The 27,591-nt window shown below is 40.9% G+C and overlaps 1 protein-coding gene across 12 annotated transcripts in view; it reads left to right on the forward strand.

Moving 5' to 3' along the window:
- Window positions 1–27,591, forward strand: part of HIPK3 (homeodomain interacting protein kinase 3) — an 89,406-nt gene that overhangs the window by 25,420 nt on the left and 36,395 nt on the right. For 10 of the 12 annotated variants that reach the window (XM_087878255.1, XM_060687662.2, XM_034417151.2 and 7 more), the window contains one exon: window positions 22,534–23,635. In XM_087878255.1, the coding sequence (XP_087734381.1) occupies window positions 22,536–23,635 (1,100 nt within the window). In that variant the 5' untranslated portion in view covers window positions 22,534–22,535. Of the gene's footprint in view, window positions 1–21,098; window positions 21,150–22,533; window positions 23,636–27,591 lie in introns of those variants that run through there. The other 2 variants (XM_087878264.1, XM_087878243.1) reach the window with 2 other exon arrangements.

Below are 27,591 nucleotides of genomic sequence, written 5' to 3' on the forward strand. Positions count from 1 at the left end.
ACAACAGGCATTACCAATACAGAGCAATGCCCTTTGGCCTCTCCTCCGCCCCACGGACCTTTACAAAGCTCCTGGCTGCAGTGGCGGCCCATCTACGTCAACATCCGGTCCGCCTCCACTGCTACTTGGACGATATCCTAGTGCTCTCCCCTTCTCCGGCCCGAGCATCCCGAGACCTAGCAGTGGTGTGTCACTGCCTTCGTCATCATGGCTTCTCCCTCAACATCCCGAAAAGCCAATTGCAGCCCACTACCCGCATTCTCCATCTCGGGACATTAATAGATTCTGTAAAGGGCCAGGTGTTCCTGTCAACGGACCGGTGTTCCAGTCTCCAGTCATTAACATCCCAGGTCCTCTCCTCTCGGAAGGTGACCTTGCTGCTCCTGTCCCGTCTGCTCGGCAAAATGATTTCCTGCCTGTCTGTAGTCCCTTGGGCGAGATTCCATTCCCGCCAGCTCCAATGGTTCCTCCTCCCCTTTCAGAGAGCCAGGAGAAGCAACTCTTCCGCACAAGTATCCCTCCCGCCAGAGGTCTCAAGGTCTCTCCTCTGGTGGTCCTCCCAGAGCCTTCATCAGGGCAGCTACTTCCAGAATCTTCAGCGCCTGGTGGTGACAACGGACGCCAGCCTGACGGGATGGGGAGGTCATCTTCTATCCCTCGTTGCCCAGGGAACGTGGTCAGCAGAGGAGAGTCGCAACGGGATCAACTGGTTGGAACTCCGTGCGATCCGTCTCTCCCTCCAACGGTTCCAGCAGATCGTGTCGGGGCACCATGTCCTGATACGCACGGACAATGTAACCGCAAAGGCGCACGTGAACCGCCAAGGGGGGACTCGCTCGGGTCCATTGATGGAGGAAACGACCCTACTGCTGATCTGGGCGGAAGCGCACGTCCTATCCCTTGTGGCGGAGCACATTGCCGGGACCACAAACATCACAGCGGACTGGCTAAGCAGACAACACTTGGACCACGCCGAGTGGCGACTTCACCCAGATCTGTTCGCCGAGATCGTCCGCAGATTCGGCATGCCTCTAGTCGACCTATTTGCCAGCCGCGACAACACTCACCTCCCCAGGTTCTTCACCCGGTACCAGTGTCCTCAGGCGGAGGGAGTCGACGCCCTCGCCTCCCCCTGGCCCAGGGGTCTCCTCTATGCCTTTCCCCCTCTACCGCTCCTTCCTCGTCTGATCCGCAGGATAATAGCAGAGAGGGCAGACGTCGTTCTGGTCGCACCCCACTGGCCTCGGAGGTCCTGGTTTGCGGATCTGGTGGACCTGTCGGTGGCACGGCCGTGGAGGATTCCAGGGGACAGGATCGTTCTCAGCCAGGGGGTCATTCTGCACCCAGACCCGCAGTGGTTGCAGTTGACCGCCTGGCGCTTGAACGGATCTTGCTAAGGCGAGCCAACGTGCCTAGCAATGCGATCCCCACGATTCAAGCGTCAAGACGGCCGTCAACATGCCGCATTTATAACGCAACCTGGAACTCCTTCTGCTCCTGGTGTGCTAAATTCCACCTGGATCCAACGTCTGCTTCTGTCCCCGAAGTGCTGGGATTCCTTCAGCGGGGCATGGACAAGCACCTTGCACCTAACACTCTTCGTCGCCAAGTTGCTGCACTTAGTACGGTCCTTTTGACTTCTGCAAAGCTTCCTCTCTCCCAGGACCCGACGATTCGCGACTTTCTGCGAGGGGCATCCAACCTGCGCCCCCCTGTTATACATCGATACCCGACCTGGGATTTGACTCTGGTCCTTCAGGCCCTCATGCACCCTCCATTTGAGCCTCTCGCCTCAATCAGCCTTCGCTTTCTGACTCTTAAGGTGGCGTTTCTGGTCGCGATTACTTCGGCTCGCCGTGTATCCGAACTAGCTGCACTGTCTGTGAGAAGCGACCTTTGTGTCTTCCACGCAAATCGCGTGGTATTAAGACTAGACCCCTCATTCCTGCCTAAAGTAAATTCCACATTCCATCGAGCCCAGGAATTGATCCTTCCGGACTTCTGCCCCGATCCTCGACATCCTCGGGAAGCAGACTGGCACCTCTTAGATGTCCGACGGGCCCTGCGCCGCTATATTAAGCGGACTGAGCATTTCCGGAAATCTGAATCGCTCTTCATTTCCTTTCTGCCCGCTTCCATGGGCCGGAAGGTTTCTTCCACGACAATTGGGAGATGGATTAAATCCTGCATCTCTAGGGCTTATTCGGCTCGGAACAAACCGGTTCCGCAGAGAATTCTTCCACACTCCACCAGGAGCGCCGCCACTACGGCCGCCTGGGCCACTAATGCCTCCATTCCCGACATATGCAGGGCGGCTACCTGGTCATCCTTGAACCCCTTTATCAGGCACTACAAGGTGGATTCCTTTGCCTCGGCGGAGGCATCCTTCGGCCGCCGGGTGCTCCAAGCTGTATGCAACTCTTCAGACGACGTACAGCAGCCGGGTTCCCTCCCTGTATGAACTTGCTTGGGTAAATCCCGAAGCTTTGGATTCTCCAAGCTGCGCGTTGGAGAACGGACGTTGCTTACCTGAACGTCCCTTCTCGACGCGCAGCTGGAGAATCCAACCCACCCAGCTTGGCTGCTGAACATTCCTTCCTTACGCTCTACTGCTCCTTACTTCGTGAACAAAACTGGGACTCTGTTGAGCAAGTGGGCGTGTCTGAAGAGAAATCTCTTAAAGGAACACACTCAGTGTAGGCTATCCAACTACTGAACAACCCGAAGCTTTGGATTCTCCAGCTGCGCGTCGAGAAGGGACGTTCAGGTAAGCAACGTCCGTTCTCAAAATTGTAGGTGTTGACCAAAGACACTAAATTATCTATTTTATCTAATAATTCTGTCCTGGAAAATGTAAGGGGCTGGCCTGTGTTGCTTCAGCCCGGTCTACCCGTGTCGTTTCGGTCCTGTCTACCCAATGCGAAGAGGAAACATCGGGCCAGCCTGGCTTCTGCCCGATCTACCCAGTGCAAAGAGGAAACATGCCAGCAGTTTGAGGAGTGGTGTCAAGCTGGCCATGCCCACCCAGTCAGCCATGCCTCATGAGTGGTGTCAAGCTGGCCACACCCACCCAGCCCCCCCCCTCCCAGGTCACCCACAGCCCTGATGCGGCCCTCAATGAAATTGAATTTGACACCCCTGGTATAGGGTTTCCTGCTTGAGCAGAGGGTTAGACTAGAAGACTTCCAAGGTCCTTTCCAACTCTGTTATTCTGTTAAATCAACATTGTAAACAAGACAGCCAAATGTATTAGCCTGCTGACCAGCCCATGTAGGTATAGTAGAATTCCTTATTTATGCCTTGTTAAAGACATATGAAAATATATTAATTCCCATAACCATAGGTTTATCTGTTAAGTTGGCCAAAACAGTTATTTGCCAGAAATTAGTTTATTATCATTTTTATTCTACTTTTATTATTTTATAAAGCAGCAAACATAGGCAATGCTTCCTGCTGCTATTTTTCCCACAACAACCCTCTGAGGTGGGTTGGGCGGAGAGAGAGTGATTAGGCCAAAGTCACCCAGCTTCCTTTCATGCCTTACTTAGAAAAGTATTGACTTTGGCGTAGTGTACTCTTTGGATTCAACCTATTATGATTTATATTACAAAAAACAATACAGAGTGCTTTAGTCATGCTTTAGTTACTATGCGTAGTCTGTGTTGCTTTTTTTAAAAAAATAATAAACAAATGTGCATTTTCTTCTGCAAGGTGGATATCTACCTCCTAAAGTAAGGAGGATTCTTGGTATGAGGAGACAATCCAGGCAGTTCTGTCTTAAGCATTTGCATCCTAATTTATAGATATTGCTGCTTTTACTGGCTGAATTTATTAATTTTATTCTTCTAGTGTAATAGTTTTATTTTTTTAATTACTGAAAACTACCCGGAGTAGTATGATTTGATCAGTTTAGAAATCATGTAAAATTTTAAAAAACTGTTTCCCCAAATGTTGTTATTCTTCAAGTAATAGTTTGACATTGTGATTCTGGTTGATGTAAGCATCACATGTTTAGTTTAGTTTTGTAAATAATTGTTTTTCAGAACTTGGGGATAATTCGTAGATTGGATTTTAGAATTAGAATTATTTATTGTAAATACACTTAGATTCTATGACAGTTATAAATTTGTTTTTGATTTTATAGATTTTATATTTAAAGAGTATTGTTAGAAGCATACATTTATATTTTTGGGCATGAAATAAAGTATTTTGGTTGTCAGTAGTTTGCATAATTGCTATTGTATATTTTTTTTCAAAATCAAAACAGATTATAAACCAGCTGCAGTAAGGGAGTCTGACCTTGGATTGAACATAAAATATTTCCTAACTTTGTATTAGAGTTGATATAGTAGTGTATCACAGGCAAATGTACAGCCTTTTTACTTCAGTTATTGAGCTTCTTGAAAATTGCAATGATTTGTAGCCTTTTACTGTCATGTCTGTCAAACTGAAATAAGGTTTGTCTTCATCATAATGAAAAGTACCAAATCAATTTTTAGTATAAAGCTGTAAAAAGGTTGAAGATTGAGTTGTTTGTGGAAGAGAAAATATATCTTTGAGACCCTGTCATATCAGCATTGAGTCAGTAAGTAGTTAATGGAAGAGACCTCTTTATTGTGGCTTGACAGCATTGTATCAGTATGTTGGAGTGAAAGTAGGCCTTTTGACAAAGGATCACATGTTCTGCTCTAAATATCATATGTGTTTCAGAGCCTTTACATCATGTTGCAGTTAATGTGGGATTATAGCTTGGCTGTGTTGTGTTGTTTTACCTGACCATCTTAGATTTGTTTCTCCAACTTCAGAAGCACTGTAAAATGGTATCCTACTAGTAACCGTTTGTTCTGATTATTTAACCTACGTAATATATGACTTTGGGCAAGATAAAGTGAAAAAAAAATTAGGCAGATGTGTTTTGAACTGCTAGAAGTGTAGGTTCTGTGCCAAAGATGCAGATACAAAAGTTGAAATATGTTTCAAAGAAATCAAATGTCTGATAGAAGAATGGCTAAACTTTTTAAAAAGTAATTTTAAAAATTGGGTAATCCCAGAAGAAAGATTAGTATCTGATCCAATTTAATTTGATCCTGAGTATATGCCTTAAACAGTTGTATTATTAATAGAATGTTGTGCTTATGGCAGAGTAGTTTAGACTTGCCTATTCTAGTTTGTTTATTTTAATAAATCTACAAAAGACATTTATGTGAATACCTTCCTTCTGATCGTTGGCTTACCCAGTGTAGTAGACATTTTTGTTTATTGGTATATGAGTTGGTGACATGTTCTTCTGCATGAATTGGTTGGAATTTATGTGCTTTAGCATGCCTTGAACTACTTTCCCTGAAGGAAAAGTGGAGGCATGAATAGCATGCCTAGACTGGAGTTGTTTCTGAAGAATCTTGTTTTTCTTACTTATATATAGGGGAAAATTTGTGAATAAGCTACATCTTTTGCTTTGCTCCAAATATGTCTTTTTAATGGATTAAGACAGAATAGGCAACTGTTAAGGAGTTGGGAGCATCAACTCTAACATTCTTGTGGGGGAGGGAATAAGAATGGCTGGGATCATAGGGATGATGTCATAAAGTGGAAGTAAGACAGCCTGATTTTAAGAGATGTTTGAATGTTGGTTTAAGTTTTCTTTTACTTTGGGTAATATGCACATTTTTAAAAACCAAGGCTTGCATGCAGTTTTTTAATGATTTTAAAATGAAAATCAGTAAGAAATTACACCACCACCATTATGTAATTTCAATGACACATTAATGAAGTTTTCAGGATATTGCAACGGAAAAAAGTGAGGTGAGACCATGTCTGAATCATCCCTGGATTAGGTTTATTTAAGAAAGCTTGGTTCTGAATATATTTTAAAAACCTGATAATAGCTCTTATCTATGTATAAACTTAAAAAAGTTTCATCCTGAATCTGCTGAGGATGCATGCAATAAGCTAATGCTGGTTTGGTTGTTTTGTAGACAAGCCTTAGCTGTGTTTAAGCACAGGAATACACAGGGTGGATTCACAATTTAAATCATGATTTAAATCACTAGTAAAAAGGCTTGATTTAAATCAACTCGATTAAAATCATAATTTTTAAAGAGCAACTGTCATCTCTGCTACTCCTTTGACCTACTGTTGACTCACCGATAGTCCCAGCGTTGCAGAATATTCAGCCTCATGCTACATAACTAAGCTCCATTTCATGCTGAATAAACTAAATTATTTATGTATCTTAAATAGAAAACTATCTTACGATAGATTTTTACCCCAAAAGTTTTTTATTAAAATAAATTCGATAAAAATAAAAAAAATCCGATTTAAATCAAAAAAATCCGATTTAAATAAAAAAAAAATCTGATTTTTTTTATTTTTTTAAAAAAATCATTGATTTTTATCCACCCTGGGCATACATATACCAGAACATGGATCCCTGTTTTGCTTTGTTTCTCAAAATTCTTCTTTGGGTTGGAGAATTCTATAAAAATTAAACTAAGGATTATACCAGAGGCATATCTAACAGTATCCAAACAATACATAGACAACATATGACACGTTGCCATTGGAAAAAAAAATATTGCAGGACTATTTAACCCTTCCTTTTTTCTTCAGTTGTTTTTTCATTTAGAATTGTTCCTTCAAGTTCTCTTTATTGTGTAAACAGTGGGGAAATATCAAACAGAAGAAACAGAGGGACAAGCGTTAAGCAACTTCTCAACTTGTACTATTTTCCTGCTTCTACTGCTTGTCTTTTGTGGCTGCTTTTCTTTTAATTCCATCTGGGCCCACACGTAGACTCAGCTCCCATGTAATATCTGCTTAGGCCTTGGGAAGGGAGGGGGAAAAAGGTGCCTGGAAACGAAAACATAGCAACCTACTTGTAGTACAGTCAATGTAGGTGGGATTTTTTATTGAAAGTTGCCATAGCTACACTTACATCAATATGGGCGGATCTATAGCCATGATGTTATGGCCTTGGCCTTGCTGTCTAGGAACACTGCTGTTCCTGTTCTCTAGATGGCTGCCCTTTCCCCTCCCATTTGAGATGGTGGGTGGGCATAGGATTGGCTGACTTTCCCAGTGCGTAAGATTTGATCTTAAGAGGGAGGAAATCTAACATCGGCTTATCCTGCTACCTTTTTGAGGGTGGCTGTTCTAAAGGGGGCAGACTAAAATGAGTATTAATGAAGATTAGATAATATTGAACAGGTCCATACATTTAGGTATTCTTCCCAAGTTAGAGCTGTCCTCATTTTATTCCCTTCCATTATTTCTACGGTATATATTTCCTCTCATTGCTCATAATTAGGTGGAAGAGATTAAAGTAAAATAAAACCCTCTCTTAGGAAAAAGACAGAAAGAGGCAAACATCTCTCTGCTAGTGGTTGCACCTCTTGCTGACAGTTTTTAAGCCACCAGGATGTGCAGCATTTGAAATACTCTGAATGAAAATGCACCTATTGAAATGTACTACAATATAAAGCTTCACTAGATCCCTGTATGTACTGAAATCACATGTTAAATTTTGTGGCTGTGGGGATCTGTTTATAAGAGTAGAAAGATTGCCTGTGTGGTGACAAGGGAATTGAAATCTCTGGTCCCTGTTATTCTCCTTGCAACTTCTTGCAAATCACATGGATTTCTCCCAATTTAAGTTTATCTGTGTCTGAATTTGGCTGTGGAGGATTCTTTAGCTGTTGGTAGGGAGAAGCCCTAGTATATTCTACTGCCACTAGGCACTTTTCTTCTGACCTCCCATTGCCTTAATAAGTGATTGAGATAGTCTGGATTTAAACTTGGACATGCTGTCATCATGTAATGGTTTCAGTTTGTGTATCAGTTTTGCTTGGTTTCAATTGCAGCATGTCAAAAACTTGCAGACCAGAGAATATGTATTTGAATTTGAATGGAAGAAAGAAATGTAAAATAACAATTGTTAGGCAGAAATATTTGAGTATAAAAATATGTGGTCACCGCATCTTTAAGGATGCAGTGGCTCAGTGGCTAAGACGCTGAGCTTATCGATCAGAAGATCGGCAGTCCAGCAGCAGTTCGAATCCCTAGCGCCGTGTAACAGAGTGAGCTCCCGTTACTTGTCCCATCTTCTGTCAACCTAGCAGTTCGAAAGCACATAAAATTGCAAGTAGAAAAATAGGGACCACCTTGGTGGGAAGGTAACAGCGCTCCGTGCATGTTTGGCGTTGTGTCACGCCAGCCACATGACCACGGAGACATCTTCGGACAGCGCTGGCTCTTCAGTTTAGAAATGAAGATGAGCACTGCCCCTAGAGCCGGAAACGAATTGCACGTATGTGCGGGGAAACCTTAAGGTTACCTTATACAGAGGCAGGCTATTTATTTATTTAGAACTCTCTTGTTGACTCAAATAGTAGTAGCCCTTCACAGTTGCCTATTTGAAACAAAAACTACTCTTCCCTAGCTCTTCAATTTGAGATATTGAGATACTTTACCAATTTATACACCAGTCAAAGTTGCACAACAGGTGGGAAGCATATAAATGTAATAAATAAAAATATACCTTGGTTTAAAAGAGACTAACATCATTCTCTGCTGTGTTCTCTTTCACTGGATATCTATAAATATGCTCCTAGGAAACAATAGGCCTATTCCATTCCATACACAAAAGTGAATTGTCCTGTGTAATGTGAGGGTTTTTTATGTAAAAATGAAATATGTGTTATGTGATGGCTTTTTTTGTTACTTTTGAGAGTCATCTGCCTTATAAATTGAGATCTCTAAACCGACTTGCTACCTAGGGCAGGAATCCTAATACCATTCCAGACGTACTTTTGCTTGAAAATTTCCAGTAATGGAGGACCCACAATTACAAGAGATACAACATTCTAATGTTTAAAACAATGGTACAGAAATTGGTTAATTAGCCCCAAGGGAATAATTTGGACATACCCTGGGGTTAATGGAACAATTTGTAATTGTTTGTCAGTGAAGGATCCAGTTTGGGACTGCTGCTGTAAAAACTTCTGTGTAAAACAACAGTGTGTTTATTTGAGATGGGAAAAAGAAGGAATTGGGTGAAATAGCAATAAGAACCATTGACATAATAGCTCTCATGGTCAGGAAATTGTTCCTTATTTCATTTTGGGATTTCTCTCGGTAAAGCTTCTACCCATTAGTACTTAACTGTGATAATATTTTATTTTTGACTTATTTAAACAACAGCTGAGAAAGTATTACTGTCCACAATTGCTGCCCATAACAGGAAATGGGTTCTATCACACACTGTGAGCCCCAAACCTAGGCATGGAATTAGATCTTTAGAAACTTGTGAAAGGCCAGCAGGGTCAGGGCTATCCTCCAGAGGGGGAATGTTCTATAGGATGGGCACTATGGCAGAAAAGACACACCTTTGGGGCCCTGTCAGTTGGCATTCCTTAACTAAAAGGACCCGAAGCATGCCCATCCTGCCTGACCACTACTGACTGATGTTTAATCTGAGATGTACCACCTGTCTTGTACGTACACATGTTTTTTCCTCCCTAAACACAGAACCCTATGTGTGTCACTGAACTGCATTTCGTTGGATAAGGCCCAGTGTTAAAGTCTGCCTATTATTTTGAATTTTGAACCTGTCTTCTGAGGTGTTACAATTCCTATCTTCCCCAGTATTTGGTTGTCTGCAAATTTGATGAATCTTCTATCCCCTCCTCTAAGTTACTATGAAAATGGGAGAGTAACCCAGCTCATAGCTTCCTCCATGTTGACATAGACATATTAAGGACCGAGTATTAGCTAAACTTGCTCAACCATCTACAAATCCATCTGAAGTGGGACCATCTATATAATTTTGTTCCATGTTATCAAGAAGGTTACAATCAACCTCGTTAAACAATTTACCGAGATCTGAGCGTACTACACCATTTTGTAAGTTGCTTTGTAAAAAAAAAAAAAGATTTGTCTGGCATAACTGTTTTTTTCAAATTCATCCTGGCTTCTAGTAATCTGTTTTTCTGAGTCTTTCAAACTAACTGCATGTTGATCTTTTCTAGAATTCCTCTACGTACTGATGTCAGGATGACTGGTCTGGCTTTCTGTCTCTTTTTTTATCCTGTTTTTAAAGATTGAAGAACAATGTTAGCTTTTCGTCAGTCTTCTGGCACTCTCTCTGTACTTTAGGAGTTCTCAAAAATTTTGGACAATGTTTCTGAAATCACATCTGCCAGTCCCTTTAGCACTCTCGGATATAATCCATCTGGGCCCACTTGAGCAAATGTATTCAAGGCAGTTAGGAGATCTCATACCAGTTCCTTACCTCTTTTAATCTGTATTTCTCTTATACATCTCCCCCTTATAGATCATTTTTCCCTAGTTATTGGCTTTATTTAATTTATGTGGTCATTTTTCCTTTTGTGAAAAGACATGAAAAATAGAAATTAAGCAGTTTAGCCTCTTTCTTGTTGCCTCACAGCAAATGATCACATTCTCCAATCAGTGACCTGACTGCTTCCTCTTTCTCTCCTGCATATACCCAAAGGACTTTTATTTGTTACATCTAGAATTCATTTCTAGCCTCTAGAAATGATTTTGATTTTTAGTTTTTCTGGTGCCATCCTTAGAGATTCAGATTATTCTCTGATACTGATATTTTTTTCTGTAGTCATTTCTTAAACTTGTTCTTTTTCTTTCCCAGTTTATCAGCTGATCTTCTACAGTTTATCTGTAGTCTTAATATTTTCATTGGATGCTTCCCATTTTATTTTCTGTATTTTTTGTGGTCAGGCTTTAAGTATCTCATTTTTCAAAATTTTCAATTTTTCCTAAACATTTCCCCCCTTCAGGATTCTATACTTTTCAGGTGCTTTTTGCAAGGTACTATGTATATTGGCTGCTATAATTAAAAGAATTGGAAATGCCAGAGTTGATTTAAAAAGACCTAGATCAAATGGCTGGTTTAGTAATTGCCTTCTGTGTGTATATCATATGTCTGAATTTAAAATACTTAATACAATTTTTCAAAAACTCCACAACATTTTATAAAGTTAAAAAGACTAAAACATTCCACTTTGCAAAAAATAGGGAGGGGAAATGGCAGATGTAGAAAATGGATTATAGTATGGGGATATGGAAGATTTTTGTAGGGTTATGCAATGAAGTTAATTACAAAAGGAACTATTTCTTCCCACATCACATAATTAGTTTATGTAATTTGTTATGCTAGCCTTTGCTATATGAATTTAACAGAGATTAAGTTTTAAAACTTCATGGAAGATGTGATTTAGAAAAGTAATGAACTAGGAAAATGCTTTTAAAAGCATTTTTGAGTTCCCTCCATTTCCCCCCCCCTCTCTCAGGTATTTTTATCTCTAGCTAGATTTATCATCTGTAACAGGTTTATACAATAGCTGCTATATTTAATGCATTTTCAAATATTAATTTCTCTAGGTGTTAGAAATAAAAGAAAAAGTTAATTAGAAAGAAGACAAGCATATTAGGCAGCCCCTAAATCTTTTGCCATTACACTGAAGTCACTCAAGATCATGTTGTAAAAATAAGTAGCAAAACAATTTTTCACTGTGATTTTCACTGTGCTTTAATGAAAGTAACAATGAAAATAAAATCTGTTAGTCTTATCATTTCTCTATTTTGTATTCCCAGAACTCCCAAAGACCCCTCTGTTAAGGTGCATTTTAGTTCCTCCCAAACCAAGGATGTCCCTCAAAGGACGTCCCCCTACAGTGTTTGGCTTCTGACTGCATAAAGTTGCTCATTCCTTGAGCTTTAGAATATAAGAAAAGATCTGTTATATCGCCTCTAGGTGCAAGAAAAAACTATGCTTCCTATATATCTAAAACAGCAGCTTGTATCAAACTTTCAAACCTTGGCTTGAATAACATGTCTATTATCTGTAATGTTAAATATGGATGATGGGTACCAGATACTTTGTATACTTTAAAAATTTGTTGCAGGCAATTCTGTTTTTGAGTAGTGCATATATGTTCTCCCTCTAGGTGGAGATGCATCCAGGAATGGGTTGTGCTCCTCTGTTCAGTTGAAGGACTGAGTCTGTCAAAGCTGTTAAGCTCCACCCTTGTTGCTAGGGCTTCCCCGCTTTTGACTCAGTAAAATATTAAAGATACCAAGATTGGGAAAATAGTGTTCTTGGGATTCTCTCCCCCCCCCCCCCAATGATTTGAAGACTAAAAGAGACAAAAGTTACTATTTTCTTCCTGTTATTTTTTCCCTAAAACGTTCATGCACATCGCTCCAATTTTTATTATTTTAATTCTTTGGCCCTTCACATTGCTAGTCAAGTTCATCTCTTTATTGTAAATAAATCATTATAAAAAGATACTAAGCTTCAGTCAGCTTTTAAATATCAGTAGTGAAGCAACATTAGTAATTTTCCCTGAATTGCGTTAGTTCAGAACAGCTTTATGTCGTTACAAACAACTATTCTTTTTGGAAGAAGAGAAAACTTACCAACCTTTAAGAAAAGTAATGATTTATATTTATGGGTGGGAATCAGTTGGTAGCAGTCAAATTAATGTCACCAGACCGTTCTGCTTGAAGGGAAAAAATATTCTAACCTCTGGGTCATGAGTTTGGAGCTCATATCTAAAGTAAAGCAACTACGAAAAGGGTAAAGCTCTTGTAAATTAGTGTGTAAATGCATAAATTTGCTGTGGCTATTTAACATGCAGATAAGTAATATTATTTAAACAATGTGTTTTTTCCCTGTGGAATTGGCTTTTTAAAAGCTTGGGGAATTAAAAAGAAGCAAGATTAATTCTTGCTTAATGGCCTAGTATTGTTTTGAGTAATTGATTTTAGTCTGTTGTACAAATCTAGCCATTTTAATGTATTGAATAAACATTACTGGTTTACAGTACTGTAAAGCTAGCTAACAACATTATGGTTAACCTATTTTTACAGATATTTTATATGTATCAACCACTAGATAGAAACTAGCAAAACACTTTCTCAGGTACAATCCATATGATAGGACAGCATTTTAAAATTATAGTTTACTAATATGAAGGAGTAGACTTCTACAGTAGCCGTGCAGCCTTGGAAATAAATATGACTTCTTAATGAGTTGCAATAGTATTGAATTTACCGTTCCATTTATTTTGAAGCACATCTTTCATATCACATTCAAAATACTTCACAGCCCTCAAAGCAGTATTTAAATCCTGTTCAGATGTCATAACTTAGAAGTTGAAGGTTCACGTGGTAAACTATTGAACTAAAAGTAATAGCTCCAAGCCCATAACTTTAATTTAAATAGGGATATTTTATTGAATAAAACAAGAAAATAATCTTTGAAATGAGCTCTTTTGTTACCTGCATTTATTTCTCCACATAATCATCTATTCAATTTTTTTGCTAATGATGGACAAATTTATAAGTTGTCATGAAAGAACTCCATCCTTTGTCCCTTCATTCAGGTCTTGACAGTGTTCTCCACCTCTTCCTTTGAGTCAGAGATGTCCACAAAGATATTCCTTCAGGTTGGGGAAAAAAGAAAAGTCACATGGCACCAAGTCTGGACTGCATGGCAGATGGAATGAGATGGTGGGATCCACATTCACAATTGCATTTTGGGTGGTTTATGAGGTGTGAATCTAGCATTCTCATGTTGCAGCAACAATTCTTGTGCTTCTGAGTTCTGCTTAATTGCTTCAAAGTGGCATAGGTGGAAAACATATCAGGACATGTAATGCATCCAAAGAAACCAGAACTCCAAGGCAGGAACGTTCCTCAGAGAACATATTTATTGGACACATCATATTGGCACAGCCAGTGAAAACCAATTCTAAAACTTTCCCGTGGTTACCATGTAATTAAAAGCAAAGGTTTCTCTCCCCAGGTGTCACAGGTCACATTGTCCAATCAAAGCAGTTGGCGGGCTCCCTCAGCCACTTCTGATCCTCCTCCTCCTACCACCTGTTGGGATGACCTTGATTCCCGCGGGAGAGCTCTTTATTTTGTCTATGAAACTGTCTAGCTATTTCCCCCTCATCTTCCCCCCATATACTCCTTCCGGGAGCAGACCAATATGGCGACTCTATATTGAATGCCAAGGCGAAGGGGCGATGTCCGGCATTTTCGAGGGTGTTGGGGGGGCCAGCTGACCATCTTACAACCCCCGCCCAGCAAGCTGAAGCATAGCCAGCTCGATTAAGCCGTAGATGGAGCCGGAAGAACACCCGGCCGCCGTGGAGAGAGATAGGGATGGCGCGGCGGGCGGTAAACAGCGGCAAACGTTGAAACTGAGGCCCAGCTGACTGTCATGAATCAAACGGCTGCGGGGCTGGAGCGGTTGAGGCAACGGTCAGCGATGTTGCTGTGGCAGTGGCGGCGCACGCAGCGCCGGCGGCGGTGTCTGGGCTGCTGTAAACTTGATTTGCTGCGTACTGGGCGCTGCGGGCGGTGACGCGGGGGCGGCAGCCATGGATACGGAGGCGGAGCTGACTAAAATGACACTTGCAACTGCGATGATGACAGCAACAGCAGCAGCAACACTGGGATGCTAGGCTATGAGGATGCCCTCTCTAGACGATGGAGAGGGCTTACCCCCCCTCGATGTAATGGGGAGGGGGCCTGGACATTCACTTAATCACCTGAATTCAACTTAATCACCTGAATGGCCCTATCTGAAAGAGCATGGTAATGGTGGGGGCTGAGAACTGAAGACATGATTTTTTTGATCTTCCCCTGACTGCTTCCCCCCCCCCCCTTACTAGATCTAGGCCTAGTTTGGCCATTCAGCAAAAAACTTGCAGCTGTTCGATCAACTTATAGCCTTTATTTTAAATATCTTTTCCTCCTTGACTATCCTAGTTATCCTGATTATTTGATTTCATCTCTTCCGCCTGGATGCTCCACCTTTGCTTTTTTTGACCTTATCTTCGGATTTTTGCTGGTATCAGAAAGGGAGGAAGCATAGACATCGAGAGTCTTGAACAATTTATTTGTAATATTTATACAAGTGGATGGGACGGACCATCTTCTCCTTTGTTTCTGTAACTCTGGACTGGTCGCCGTGAGAGGGCGGTCATTGAGACTCTCGTCCCCCTTTTTATGACTAACTTATTTTAATCACAAGACTTTCCCATCACTGTAAGAGGGAGATGGTATTCCGATGTTCTATTATATTAGCTTCCTTGTACAATTATCTACTTTACCCTTTTTGTCTTAACTATCTGTTTTAAACCATCTTTAACACCTTAAGAAGAAAATGGCCTTTCATTGCCTCCAATTCTATCTCACCTCCGATGTATTCAATAACAGAACTCCTAGCACTGCGAGATTCCCCCCTCTCGCAAGTTTGGCCCTCCCAGTTATCTAGGGCCGCCCTCGAGGACGGGTTTTGGAACCCCGAGAGGTGGTATGCTAAGAACCGGAAGCTTTGGGGTTTTTTAGATAGTTTTTCAAATTCTATTTTAAGGGGATCTGGGAGGAGGGTGGTTTCCAATGTAAATAATGAGGCTGGGGGGCCTCCCGGGAGGGGGGTGGGTTGTATGGGTTCAAGGATTAACCCGCGAGGGACGGGGTCTAGTCCATCTGAAGAGCACGGCGGAGGAGATGCAGAATCCGGGGCCAAGGAGAGGGTTAGAGCTTGTGCTGTTGATAGACATTACATCAGTACTGTAGGTGGGAGGGGCAGATATGGCGGGAGTAGGGGGCCACATCAAGTTGCGGGAGTGCGCGCTCGCTGTCTTCAAGCAGTGGCACGCTCCGGCCCCCAATGCTCTTCTCGTTCCCCAGGTGGCACAGACCCTCAGGCCCTGGGCCTTCGGCTGATGCTATGCAATGCCAGGTCCGTGGTAAATAAAGCCCCCCTCATTTGTGATCTTGTTCAGGAGGGGGGAGCGGACCTGGTGGGTATTACTGAGACCTGGTTGGGCCAGGAGGGGGGAGTCCCTCTCGTAGAGATGTGCCCACCCGGTTTCCGGGCATTTCATCAGCCAAGGTCACAGGGAAGGGGCGGGGGGGTGGCAGTTATCATTAAAGAGGGTCTTGGTCCAAGGGAGGCCACTGTTCCTCAGACGGCTGGATGTGAGTCCCTCCTTGTGAAGTGGGGTCATGGGGTGCAGATGGGCCTGCTGGTTACGTACCCGGCTCCCTGCCACGTGGCAGCGGCCTTGCCTGAACTACTCAACGTTATAGCCGCGGTGGCGATTGATACCCCTAGACTTATGGTCATGGGGGACTTCAACCTGCCATCCGTCGGTGAGGCGTCTGAGGTGGCTCAGGAGTTCATGGCTTCCATGTCGGCCATGGACCTGACCCAATTAGTTCATGGCCCTACTCACACGGGGGGAAACACTCTGGACCTGGTTTTTGTCTCTGGTCAGTGGCTGAGTGGTCTCGAGATAGGGGATATAGCGATCGAGCCCTTGTCATGGTCAGATCACTCCCTCCTTCGCTTTGACCTTCGAACCACCACACCCCGCCGCAGGGAGGCGGAACTGATGAGGTGGTTCCGCCCCAGGTGCCTGATGGACCCGGATAGGTTCCAGACGGAGCTTGGGCCATTTCCTGAGGCTCTGGCACACGGCTCGACTGAAGACCTAGTGGCTGCCTGGGATAGGGTGGCCGCTGGAGCTTTGGACCGGGTCGTGCCTTTGCGGCCTCTGACCCGGTGTCGATCTCACCTGGCTCCCTGGTTCACCAAGGAGCTGAGGGAGATGAAACGCCGGAAAAGATGCCTGGAGAGCAGTTGGAGGGCCAGCCGTTCTGAATCTGACCGAACACTGGTAAGGTCTCATATTAAGACCTACCTGGTGGCAATAAAAGCGGCAAAGTGTAACTATTTTTCCGCTCTTATTGCGTCATCAGATAATCGCCCGGCCGCCCTGTTTAGGGTGACCCGCTCCCTGCTCCACCAGGAAGCGCGGGAGGACCCCTTGGAGGGTAGAGCCGAGGACTTTGTACAATATCTGTATGACAAAATCGCTCAGATTCGGGAAAATTTGGACTCTGACTGGGTAGATTTGGGAGGGAGGATGGAGGCAAGTCTTGAGAATATTACCTGGGAAGAGTTTGATTCTGTGACTCCGGAAAACGTGGACAAGATACTGGGCAGACTGAGCGCGGCCACATGTTTATTGGACCCGTGTCCCTCCTGGCTAGTGCTGGCCTCTCGGGAGGTTACACGAGGTTGGCTCCAGGGGATTATAAATGCTTCCTTGAGAGAGGGTGTCTTCCCTGCCGCCTTGAAGGAGGCAGTGGTGAGGCCTCTCCTCAAGAAGCCTTCCCTGGACCCAGCAGTGTTGGCTAATTACCGTCCAGTCTCCAACTTTCGCTTCGTTGCGAAGGTTGTTGAGAGTGTGGTAGCGCGAAAGCTTCCTCAGTACTTGGATGAATCGGCTTATCTAGATCCGTTCCAGTTGGGCTTCAGGCCTGGATACAGCACGGAAACGGCATTGGTCGCATTGGTAGATGATCTCTGGAGGGCCCGGGACAGGGGTTATTCCTCTGTCCTGGTCCTATTAGACCTCTCAGCAGCTTTTGATACCATCGACCATGGTATCATGCTGCACCGGTTGGAAGAGTTAGGGGTGGGGGGCACCGTGTTGCGGTGGTTCTCCTCCTTTCTCTCTGATTGGTCACAGTCTGTGTTGACAGGGGGGCAGAGGTCGACCCCGAGGCCCCTTGTATGTGGGGTGCCACAGGGGTCGGTTCTCTCACCCCTTCTGTTCAACATTTATGTGAAGCCACTGGGTGAGATCATCCGTGGTTTTGGGTGAAGTATCATCAGTATGCTGATGATACTCAGCTATACATCTCCACCCCAGACCACCCCAATGATGCCCTTAAAGTGATGTCCCAGTGCCTGGAGGCTGTACGGATCTGGATGGGGAGGAACAGACTCAGGCTCAACCCATCCAAGACCGAGTGGCTGTGGTTTCCGACGTCCCGATATAGTCAATTGGTGCCATCACTGACTATTGGGGATGAGTCATTGCCCCCCACAGAGAGGGTTCGCAACTTAGGCGTCCTCTTGGACTCACGGCTGTCTTTAGAAGAACACTTGACGGCTGTGGCCGGGAGGTCTTTTTATCAGGTTCGCCTGATTCGCCAGTTGCGTCCCTTTCTGGATCGGGACTCATTAAATACGGTCACTCATGCCCTCGTCACTTCACGCCTGGACTACTGTAATGCTCTCTACATGGGGCTCCCCTTGAGGAGCACCGGGAGGCTCCAGCTGGTCCAGAATGCGGCCGCGCGGGTAGTTATGGGAGCAGCATGGCGCTCCCATGTGGCTCCCCTCCTGCGCGAGCTGCACTAGCTCCCTGTGGTCTTCCGGGTGCGCTTCAAGGTCTTAGTTACCACCTTTAGAGTGCTCCATGGCTTAGGACCGGGGAACTTACGAGACCGCCTTCTGCCACCAATAGCCTCTCACTGCCCAGTAAGCTCCCATAGAGAGGGGCTTCTCAGGGTGCCGTCAGCCAAACAGTGTCGACTGGTGGCCCCCAGGGGGAAAGCCTTTTCTGTGAGGGCACCCACCATCTGGAACGAGCTCCCCCCAGAGATACAGAAGATTCCGGATCTGCGCACTTTCCGCTGTGCCCTCAAAACATTCCTGTTTCAGCAGGCCGGCTTGGCCTAACTTTCCCTTTATATTGCTTTTTGATTTTATTTTAAACTGGGATGTCTTGAATTATCTAGGACCAGAGTGTTTAGTATATTTTAATTGGTTTTTTATTAACGTTTGTATTACATGTATTTTTATCGTTCGCTGTTCACCGCCCTGAGTCCCTTAGGAATAGGACGGTATATAAATTTAATAAATAAATAAATAAATAAAATAGTTGTGACAACTATGAAGCAGCACAAGATGGCTTCAGCCAGACTGGATTCAGAGCTGACAATAAGGAATAGGGGATGCTCATTTCAAGGATTATTTTCCTGTTTCATCTAATAAACTATTCCTATTTAAACTAAAGTTATTGAGGTGGATACTATACATTACTTTTCATTTAACCCTCACAGTTGTTCACTATAACATGTAGGAACTTCTGTCTTCATTTCAGAATTTAACTAAGGCTTATAAATTGACACGTCTAAAGTTAATGCAAAAGTTAAAGTGATTTTAAATCAGTATTTAGCAGTATTTAGATATAGTTTATAGGTTGAGGTTTCTAAAGATCACAACTATTTTTATATTCTATAACCATGTTTGATATATTTATAGTTAAATTATGGGCTACATTTTCTCATTTTCTTCTAATAGTTCAGATTATCAATTTTGGTTTGTTTAAGCAAAAAATGCCTGATATCCAGCTCCATTTCTCTCTAGTTGAGCCAGGCCAGGAACCCCTGGTTCCCCTTCTAGCCTGAGAAGCGAAGCAGTGATCTTAAGGTGGTCATCAGTTCCATATTTGAACCACATTTGGCTATGATTGATTAGGAAAATAGCTTAGTATGTTGAATAGGAGTTTGGTGGAGGATATGGAATTATGAGTAAATATTTTATATGTCCATTTATAGTCATAGCAATAGCAAGATGATCACTACTTGGAGTTATGTGTGCTGCATGGGCTGCATAAGCTAATATTCTATTTTCAGCCAGCTTATGTGATGTTAACATAAATTTCAGCTTTTGCATATTAGGTGGTTGTACCAGGCTGTCTTTTTCCCATAATAGTAACATTTTTGAAGAACAGCTCTTGCTTTGTAGTTTAAAATGGTTTCTATATTGTTGTGCTAGTATTAGAAATCGATATTCCCTATTCAGAAATTTAATTTAGGTTTGATTCAAGTCAATGTAGGGATTAAAGAAATCTCAGAAATTTAATTAATTGACTCTCCCATCCATCAATTTCAACAGAGCTTGAAGCCTTATGGCACTGTTCTCAACCTTGGGAACCTTAAGTTATGTCGACATGCTGGCTAGGGAATTCTGGGACTTGAAGTCCACACAACTTAAAGTTTCTAAGGTTGAGAAATGCTGCCTTAAGATCATGTCATTCCATTTGAAAACTTTTGGCAAACTACATTGGATCTGTTGTTACTCATGAGATCAGTAGATAGATATATGGTTTATATTAACAATTTTTACAAATAATTTGTTATTATTCCTTCAGATCTCATTATTTTTCCTTTGGCAAAATTCATTTTCTTGAAATGTCATATCTCAGAAGGTGGCTAGTCTGTTCACCATAATGAATTGTCTCCTATAGTGATAAAGGACTTGTTTTTTTAAAAAACCCTTTAACCTACCATACTTATTGTTAATGAAGCAGTTCTTTTTTAATTAATTCAAAAGCACATCCACTCAATTAACAAAGTAAAAACAAAGAAAAAGATATATCAGTCAGGTTGCTGGATTCCCTGTCACAGATTCTCAAACTATGGACAATGAATTTATTCAAGCATTGTGACTGTTTTCAGAATAAAAATTGATAATAAAAATCTTGAAATAATAATGATTATTTATTGCCACCTGACTCCCAGTTATTTTGGGCAGCTCACTGTAATCAAAGAAATTACAATAAATCAAATTAATTTTTTTAAAAGATGGAAATTGCAAAAGAAGATGGAATGAAGCAAGGGGTCTCAGTCTCCATTGTTAAAGGCCTGGGTAAAGAACTATGTCTTCATTGCTCTTCTGAACAACAACAACAGCCAGTCATCCGGGGACCTCATAGTAGACACTTCTATATAGATGTCCTTCTGGTGTCCTGAAATATGACATTGTAATCAAAGGAACCCAGAACACGCCAACCTTGCAAGATCATAGTGGTAATATGGGAGACAGGTGGTTCCTCAAGTCACCAGGCCCTAGGCCATGTAGGACTTTTATAGGTGACAACCAGGTCTTTGAATTTCATTCAGAAGCAAACTGGCTAATTTTGAAAGAAAATCCAAAGCTATTTGGAAGAATTTGATTGTAAAATCATTTCATTGCTATTTTTTGTGTGGGTAGTAGTTATTTAAAAGGTGTAATCTTGTTCCATCCTTCTCCCAGAAGTTTGAAACTGCATACCTAGGAGTAAATGCAAGTGTTTGTATTCATGCACAGTTGACTTTCAGATCTCTTAAACTTTTGCAATAAAACAGCAACTTAGCCTAATTTGTCTTCATTCTTCCCTTTCTCTGTATCTTTAAAAAGCCTATCCTCTGAAAAGGTTCTCTTGAGCAGCAGCGCACACTTATGGAAGGTAAAGCTTTCCCTCTCTCAACATGCTTTATAGTAATAGAACAAAGTGTGTAACTTTCATCAAGCACTGAAGTCATTTGGTATCTCTGTTTAACACACAAGATCTGCTATGCACCCAAGAGTCAGAAATAATCCTCCCAGTTTACTATCCAAAATGTAAACTTTAATCTTTGAAAAATCACTTTACTGCAAAAAAAGGGGCCTGGTGGCTCAGCAGACTGATAGCATTGTGATTAACACCAGCTGTCTGCAATTACTGTAAGTTCGAATCTCACCAGGCTCAAGGTTGACTCAGCCTTCCATCCTTTCTAAGGTAGGTAAATTGAGGACCCAGTTTGTGGGGGCAATAAGCTGACTTTGTATAAATATACAAAAGTATGAAGGCTATTGCTTAACGCATTGTAAGCCGCCCTGAGTCTCCGGAGAAGGGCTGCATATAAACCAAATTAAAAAAAAAAAAAAAAGCTTGCAGGACCATTCAATTCATACACTATGCTACTAACCTACCATTGTATCATTCATATACATTGCTACAGACAAAGAAATATAAAGAAGGTGCTGGGTTGAAAGCCTTTTTTGTGATGTGTTAGGAACGAACAGATATTCCTTTGTACTGCTATTTTTATATTAAATACTTTATACTAAACTTATACAAATAAAGTCAGGAGTCATTTTTACTTTTTTTTGTTGAGAAATTAGATAAACATTATGTAATTTTGTAGTTCTTAGAATGATGAATAGCCTTTAAATTCTGCTATATATTCTCATGAGACTAGTGGAAAAAGAACTTCGAAGGCCAAAGAGGATTCTTTTGATTTAGGAAGCCAATTCAAGAGTTTGAGTTGGATGATGCATGTTTAAGTCATCTGTATAGAATCATAAGTTGGGAAGAACCAAAGAGTTTATTTATTTCTTGATGATAAAGCCATGTAGTTTAATTGCTGATTAATTTCCATTATTGAATTACTCTGGAAAAACAAAGTTTCTTTTGTATATATTAGTCACAATGAAAGTTATTGTCAAAAACTTAAATCATGTCCGTATTTGTGACATCGATTTAAATAGGTTCTGCTATTACAGTTGTTTCATAGTAGTTAATCGGTATTTGCTATTAGCGCTGTGCTGTAACTTTGAAAGCTGCTTTTCTTTAAAGTTAGCTGAGTGGTAAACATTCAGAATCTGTTTTGGTACACTGTATATTTTCTCTAAAAGCAGAGGAAATCTGTCCATTACTCATGTATAAACCATGTAAAACATGTAACAGCTTCAGTATTTAATGTACAAAATGGCTTGGCTTTTTGATAGCTATTTTTAGAGACTTAAAAGATAAATATATGGAGGGATGGGAAGCAACAGAGTATCTTAATATGTTCTCTCTCTTTCAGGTATGGCCTCACAAGTCTTGGTCTATCCATCATATATTTATCAAACTCAGCCAAGTGCCTTTTCTAATGTGAAGAAACTGAAAGTGGAGCCAAGTAGTTGTGTATATCATGAAAGAGCCTACCCACAGCCCTATTTGAATGGTAACAATTTTGGAATCACTCAGCCTCCCAGTAGGGTTGGTGCTTTCTTGCAAGCTACAAATATATTTGACAGACCTCAAAGAGAGACTTTTTTGTTGCAGACCAGTACTGTTGGTTTAAAAACTATTGCAGGTGCTACAAAAATCTTAGCAGTGCAGGCACAGCAACCTCAAGTGGAAGCACCTTGGCCTGGGACACAGGAAAGTGAGTTGAACATCTTGGACCGTCCCCAGCAATGTGGATTGAAGCGTAAGAGTGAAGAGTTAGAAAACCAGAGTGGCGCAATGCAGATTGTTGATGAACTGCCTATATTGCCTGCTATGTTGCAAACAAACTTGGGAAACCCAATGACAGTAATGACAACTACTGCAGCTTCAAAACCAAATGGTACCAGTGGTGATGGAGATTATCAGTTAGTGCAGCATGAGGTATTATGTTCTGCGAAAAATACTTATGAGGTTCTTGATTTCCTTGGGCGAGGGACTTTTGGCCAAGTCGTAAAGTGCTGGAAAAGAGGGACAAATGAAATAGTGGCAATCAAAATCCTGAAGAACCACCCATCTTATGCACGCCAAGGACAAATAGAAGTGAGCATATTAGGAAGATTAAGTACAGAGAATGCAGACGAGTTTAATTTTGTGAAAGCCTATGAGTGCTTTCAACATCATAACCATACTTGCTTAGTTTTTGAGATGTTGGAACAGAATTTGTATGACTTTCTGAAACAAAACAAATTTAGCCCTCTTCAGCTAAGGGTAATTCGGCCTATTCTGCAACAGGTGGCCACTGCACTGAAAAAACTAAAAAGTCTTGGTTTAATACATGCTGACCTCAAACCAGAAAATATTATGTTGGTGGATCCAGCACGGCAGCCTTACCGAGTTAAGGTAATTGACTTTGGATCTGCTAGTCATGTATCAAAGACAGTCTGTTCAACATACTTGCAATCTCGCTATTACAGGTATGTATCTATTATCTTACACCTGAAAGTTTTGACTTTTCTACATTGACTTATGTAACTAAACTAGTTTGTTTTCCAGAGTCCAAAATGCATAAGGTTTGGTAAGAATACTTCTTTAAATAGCTTCTTGCAGTATTTGACTAATTAAGTAGAACTTCATTGTTTTGTTATGCATACAGATCCTGAGACACACATAATTAGAATAATTATTAGAAATTATATTGGATAATTAAAGAAGTATTAGCTTGTACTCTCTGAATATGTTTTTTCACTTCCAGTGTTGAGAGTATTGTCCACTGGGAAATCTGTAAAACTAAAAATGCTTTATATTTTTTTCACCGTCAGCTCCAGTCAGCTTAGATAATAGAGATGGCAGATCATGAAGTGATAGTTGGCAGCTAGCCTTGATGAGTCTGCTTATGCACCCATGTAAAAACTTGACATTACATTGAATGAACAACATGAACACTGTGTGAAAAAGACTATATACAAGTGGAAACAATTAAGTCCGTATTCTGAGATTATCTGACGGGGGTAATGAAACACATTCGGGACTGATCAACACATTGTTTACAGATATCAAAATGGTTTCTAATTTGTTCTGAGATTTTAGGAAAGTTTCCAATATAGCCAGCAAAAGTATTTTGTTCACATATGTATATGAAGATAATTTTGGGAGCAGCTTCCCTTTTTTTTCTGGAATAAATCAGCCTTGTTTTGTTTGCCTGTATTCCACATTGTTCATTAAGCTAACAGGTGGATGTTCTATAACTTCTTCACCTCTTTTTATATAATTCCAAAGTTCCTTTGATTAAAAATCAATGACTTGGTTATCCACCATTTCCAACCAGGGGAAAAAAAAATAAAACTGCAGTGTTAACTTTTACAAAGGAGGTCTAACTTTATTCACCAACTATAATGCCCATGGTCTTGCTCAGTTTGCATCATCATACCCCGTCTTATAACCCTCATCACTCCAAGACAAAAACTGTCTATCCCATAATCATCCATTTCTTCTGGGCTAAAGGAATCCTAATACAAAAAGCAGAAATTATAATGATTTTAATTCCCTTACCCATCCTCTGTTATGATGCATTAATCAGTGGGACTCAGTAGGAAAGTAGTAACTTCATCTGTAAATGGTACCAGATCATAGAGAAGTGTAGTCAGACAGAAATTGAAGATCAGGAATGGGACAAGCAAGAGAAAAAGTCTGATACAAATATAGCTCCAGCACTGCTGTATTCTGAAGTTGAAGGTTTTTCTGTTTATGAATGCAGGATCTTCTCTTGGCTCCAGCTGCTCATTAAATGGTTGGAAAGGTTGTACAGTGATCCAAATTCCAAAGAGAAAAGGTAATTAAGAGATTGTATGGGTGTGTAGATTGCACCTGTTGACATTCCCTTCAAAAAGTCTCATTTAAGAAGGTGTCAACAAGTGTGTATGTGTACCAATACATGCTCGGAATTACTTTTTCTCCTTTGGAGTTTGGATCACTATGCAGCTGATAATTAACTGAATAGAGAGGTTACTTGTAAGTAAGGACTTGCATTTGAGTAGACCCATTACTGCTGAAGAACCTCTTTTCAAACCCAAGCATCCTGATCTCCCAGCCTTCTGGTTCTGGATTTTCTTAGGAGAATGAGGAAAAAAAGTAAGCCTCTGGGTCAGTTAGTTGTTCTTGCATTACCGTATACTGTGGACAGAGGTGGTATTCAGCAGATTCTGACCAGTTCTGGAGAACTAGTAGTGGAAATTTTGAGTAGTTTGGAGAAACGGTAAATACCACCTCTGACTGGCCCCGCCTCCATCTATTCTCTGCCTCCCGAGTCCCAATTGATTGGGAGGAAATGGGGATTTTGCAGTAACCTTCCCCTGGAGTGGGGTGGGAATGGAGATTTTACAGTATCCTTCCCCTGCCATGCCCACCAAGCTATGCCACGCCCACCAAGCCACACCCACAGAACCGGTAGTAAAAATTTTTTGAATCCCACCACTGACCGTGGATGCCAGTCATGGTGAACCCTTCTCCATAAGTCTGATAAGTTATCGATACTCTGCCTCTTTTTCTACGGGAATTTTGGGGGACCTGACACAGGATGGACTCTTAAATGTGTTTTTCTAAGGTTTACAATAGTTTCTAAGTGATTGCATGGAGAAAATAATGTAAGAAAAAACATAAGTAGTTCTTGCTTAGTGATCATTCACACCTAAGACAGTGATGAAAAAGTAACTTTACAACCAAACCTCACATTTATGACCTTTGCAAGTCTGTAAAACAAAGGAAAGCTGAAGTAAAATCATAAGCACAATCATGGTTTCACTTAGCCACTAAATCGCCCTTTATAATTTTGATTCCTAAATGGGGACTAATGTAAAGAATCACATTCTAATAATCCCCCTTTTTGAACACATTGCCTGTTTCATATTTGCAGTATTTATCAAAACGCTTTATTTGGCCAAGGGTGATTAGATTCCCAAGAAATTTGTCTCCTATGCAGAAGCTCCCAGTGTACATGTAAAACAACAGAATCATCATCATCATCATCATCATACCAATAAGACGGGGAGTAAAGAAAATAATAAGGATAAAAGATAATGTACAGCCATACTACATTGAGTAGTACGTCATTGAGTGAAATCTTTACTGGTGGATTTACTGTTTTGTGGAGAGTGCATGTCTAACTGAGGAAAGGCTGTTGGCTTTCAGACAGCACTTCAGATAGTAACAAATAACTTTGAAGAAATATCATTTATATCAGTGTATATAATTTCAATGATTGCACTATACAAATGATCAATTGACATATAAATGATGAAAATCACGGGGGGGAAAGGATAAATCCAGCCAATTTTCTTTCATTAGAAATCTATCACTAGATCAGGGGTTCTGGCATCATCATCATTATTATTATTATTATTATTATTATTATTATTATTATTATTATTATTATTATTATTATTATTATTATTATTATTATTTACTTTATTCATTAAACATGAAACTCAGTAAACTGAATATTCAAAAATGCATCACAAATACCATTGACTGGTGGTAATGGTTGATACGGGTTGCTGCCAGCATCCTAGCTATCAACCAAGTACCTTCTTAAGATGTACGATGTTCCAAGTAGCACAGTTTTTTGCAGTTCTGCTGGTGTTATTATTAGGTTCCATTGTCCAGCAGTTCCTAAACTTTTTGCTACCACATCTCCCTTATTGTATATATTATTGTATGTATAATCTTATTGTATATTCCTCCCCTAACAATCCAAATACCAAATAAATATAAACAATGAAAACAATAGTATGGAAAAAGTGGTTTTCTTGTGACAGTCTAACTAAGTTTCTTCATTACTACTCGTAGACTCTGCCTATTTTTCCTAAAGGGAGGTACACCTCACAGTTTGGGAAATCCTGTCATACAGTGAAAAAGTTTGAAAACCTCTAATTTATAGCAAATTATTTAGTTGGAATGTTATTTTGTTAAATATTAAATAGAAAAACAGCAAGATACTTCTATAGCATGTATATGTGTATATGTATTCTATATTTATCACCATGGAGTTTCTTCAAAATTTTAGTTTTTAAACTTTTTATTCTTTTATAATGTAAACCACAATACGTTATATTATTTCAATGCAGATTTCAATGCAGTAATATTTATATAACATGATTAAAATGACTAACATTGTATTTAAAATTTTTAAAATATTGAAATTAAAAAGAAATATAAAGAAAAGTAAAAATTCTATCAATATTTAAGATGTTGATGTTACAGGCATAAAATTATTTATCTTTTCATCCAGAGTTGAGTATAGAGTCTAAGATAAAAAAGAAAGCACCACTATAATTCACTTCAGACTACTAGTCATATGGTAATAGTTTAGTCTAGAACTAATTTCTTAATTCTGAATTTCAGATCGTACTTGTACTTTAAAGTTTAAATTAACCAC

The sequence above is a fragment of the Pantherophis guttatus genome, chromosome 1, assembly GCF_059756535.1.
Source record: "Pantherophis guttatus breed Tessera chromosome 1, ASM5975653v1, whole genome shotgun sequence".
Taxonomy (NCBI): Eukaryota; Metazoa; Chordata; class Lepidosauria; order Squamata; family Colubridae; genus Pantherophis; species Pantherophis guttatus.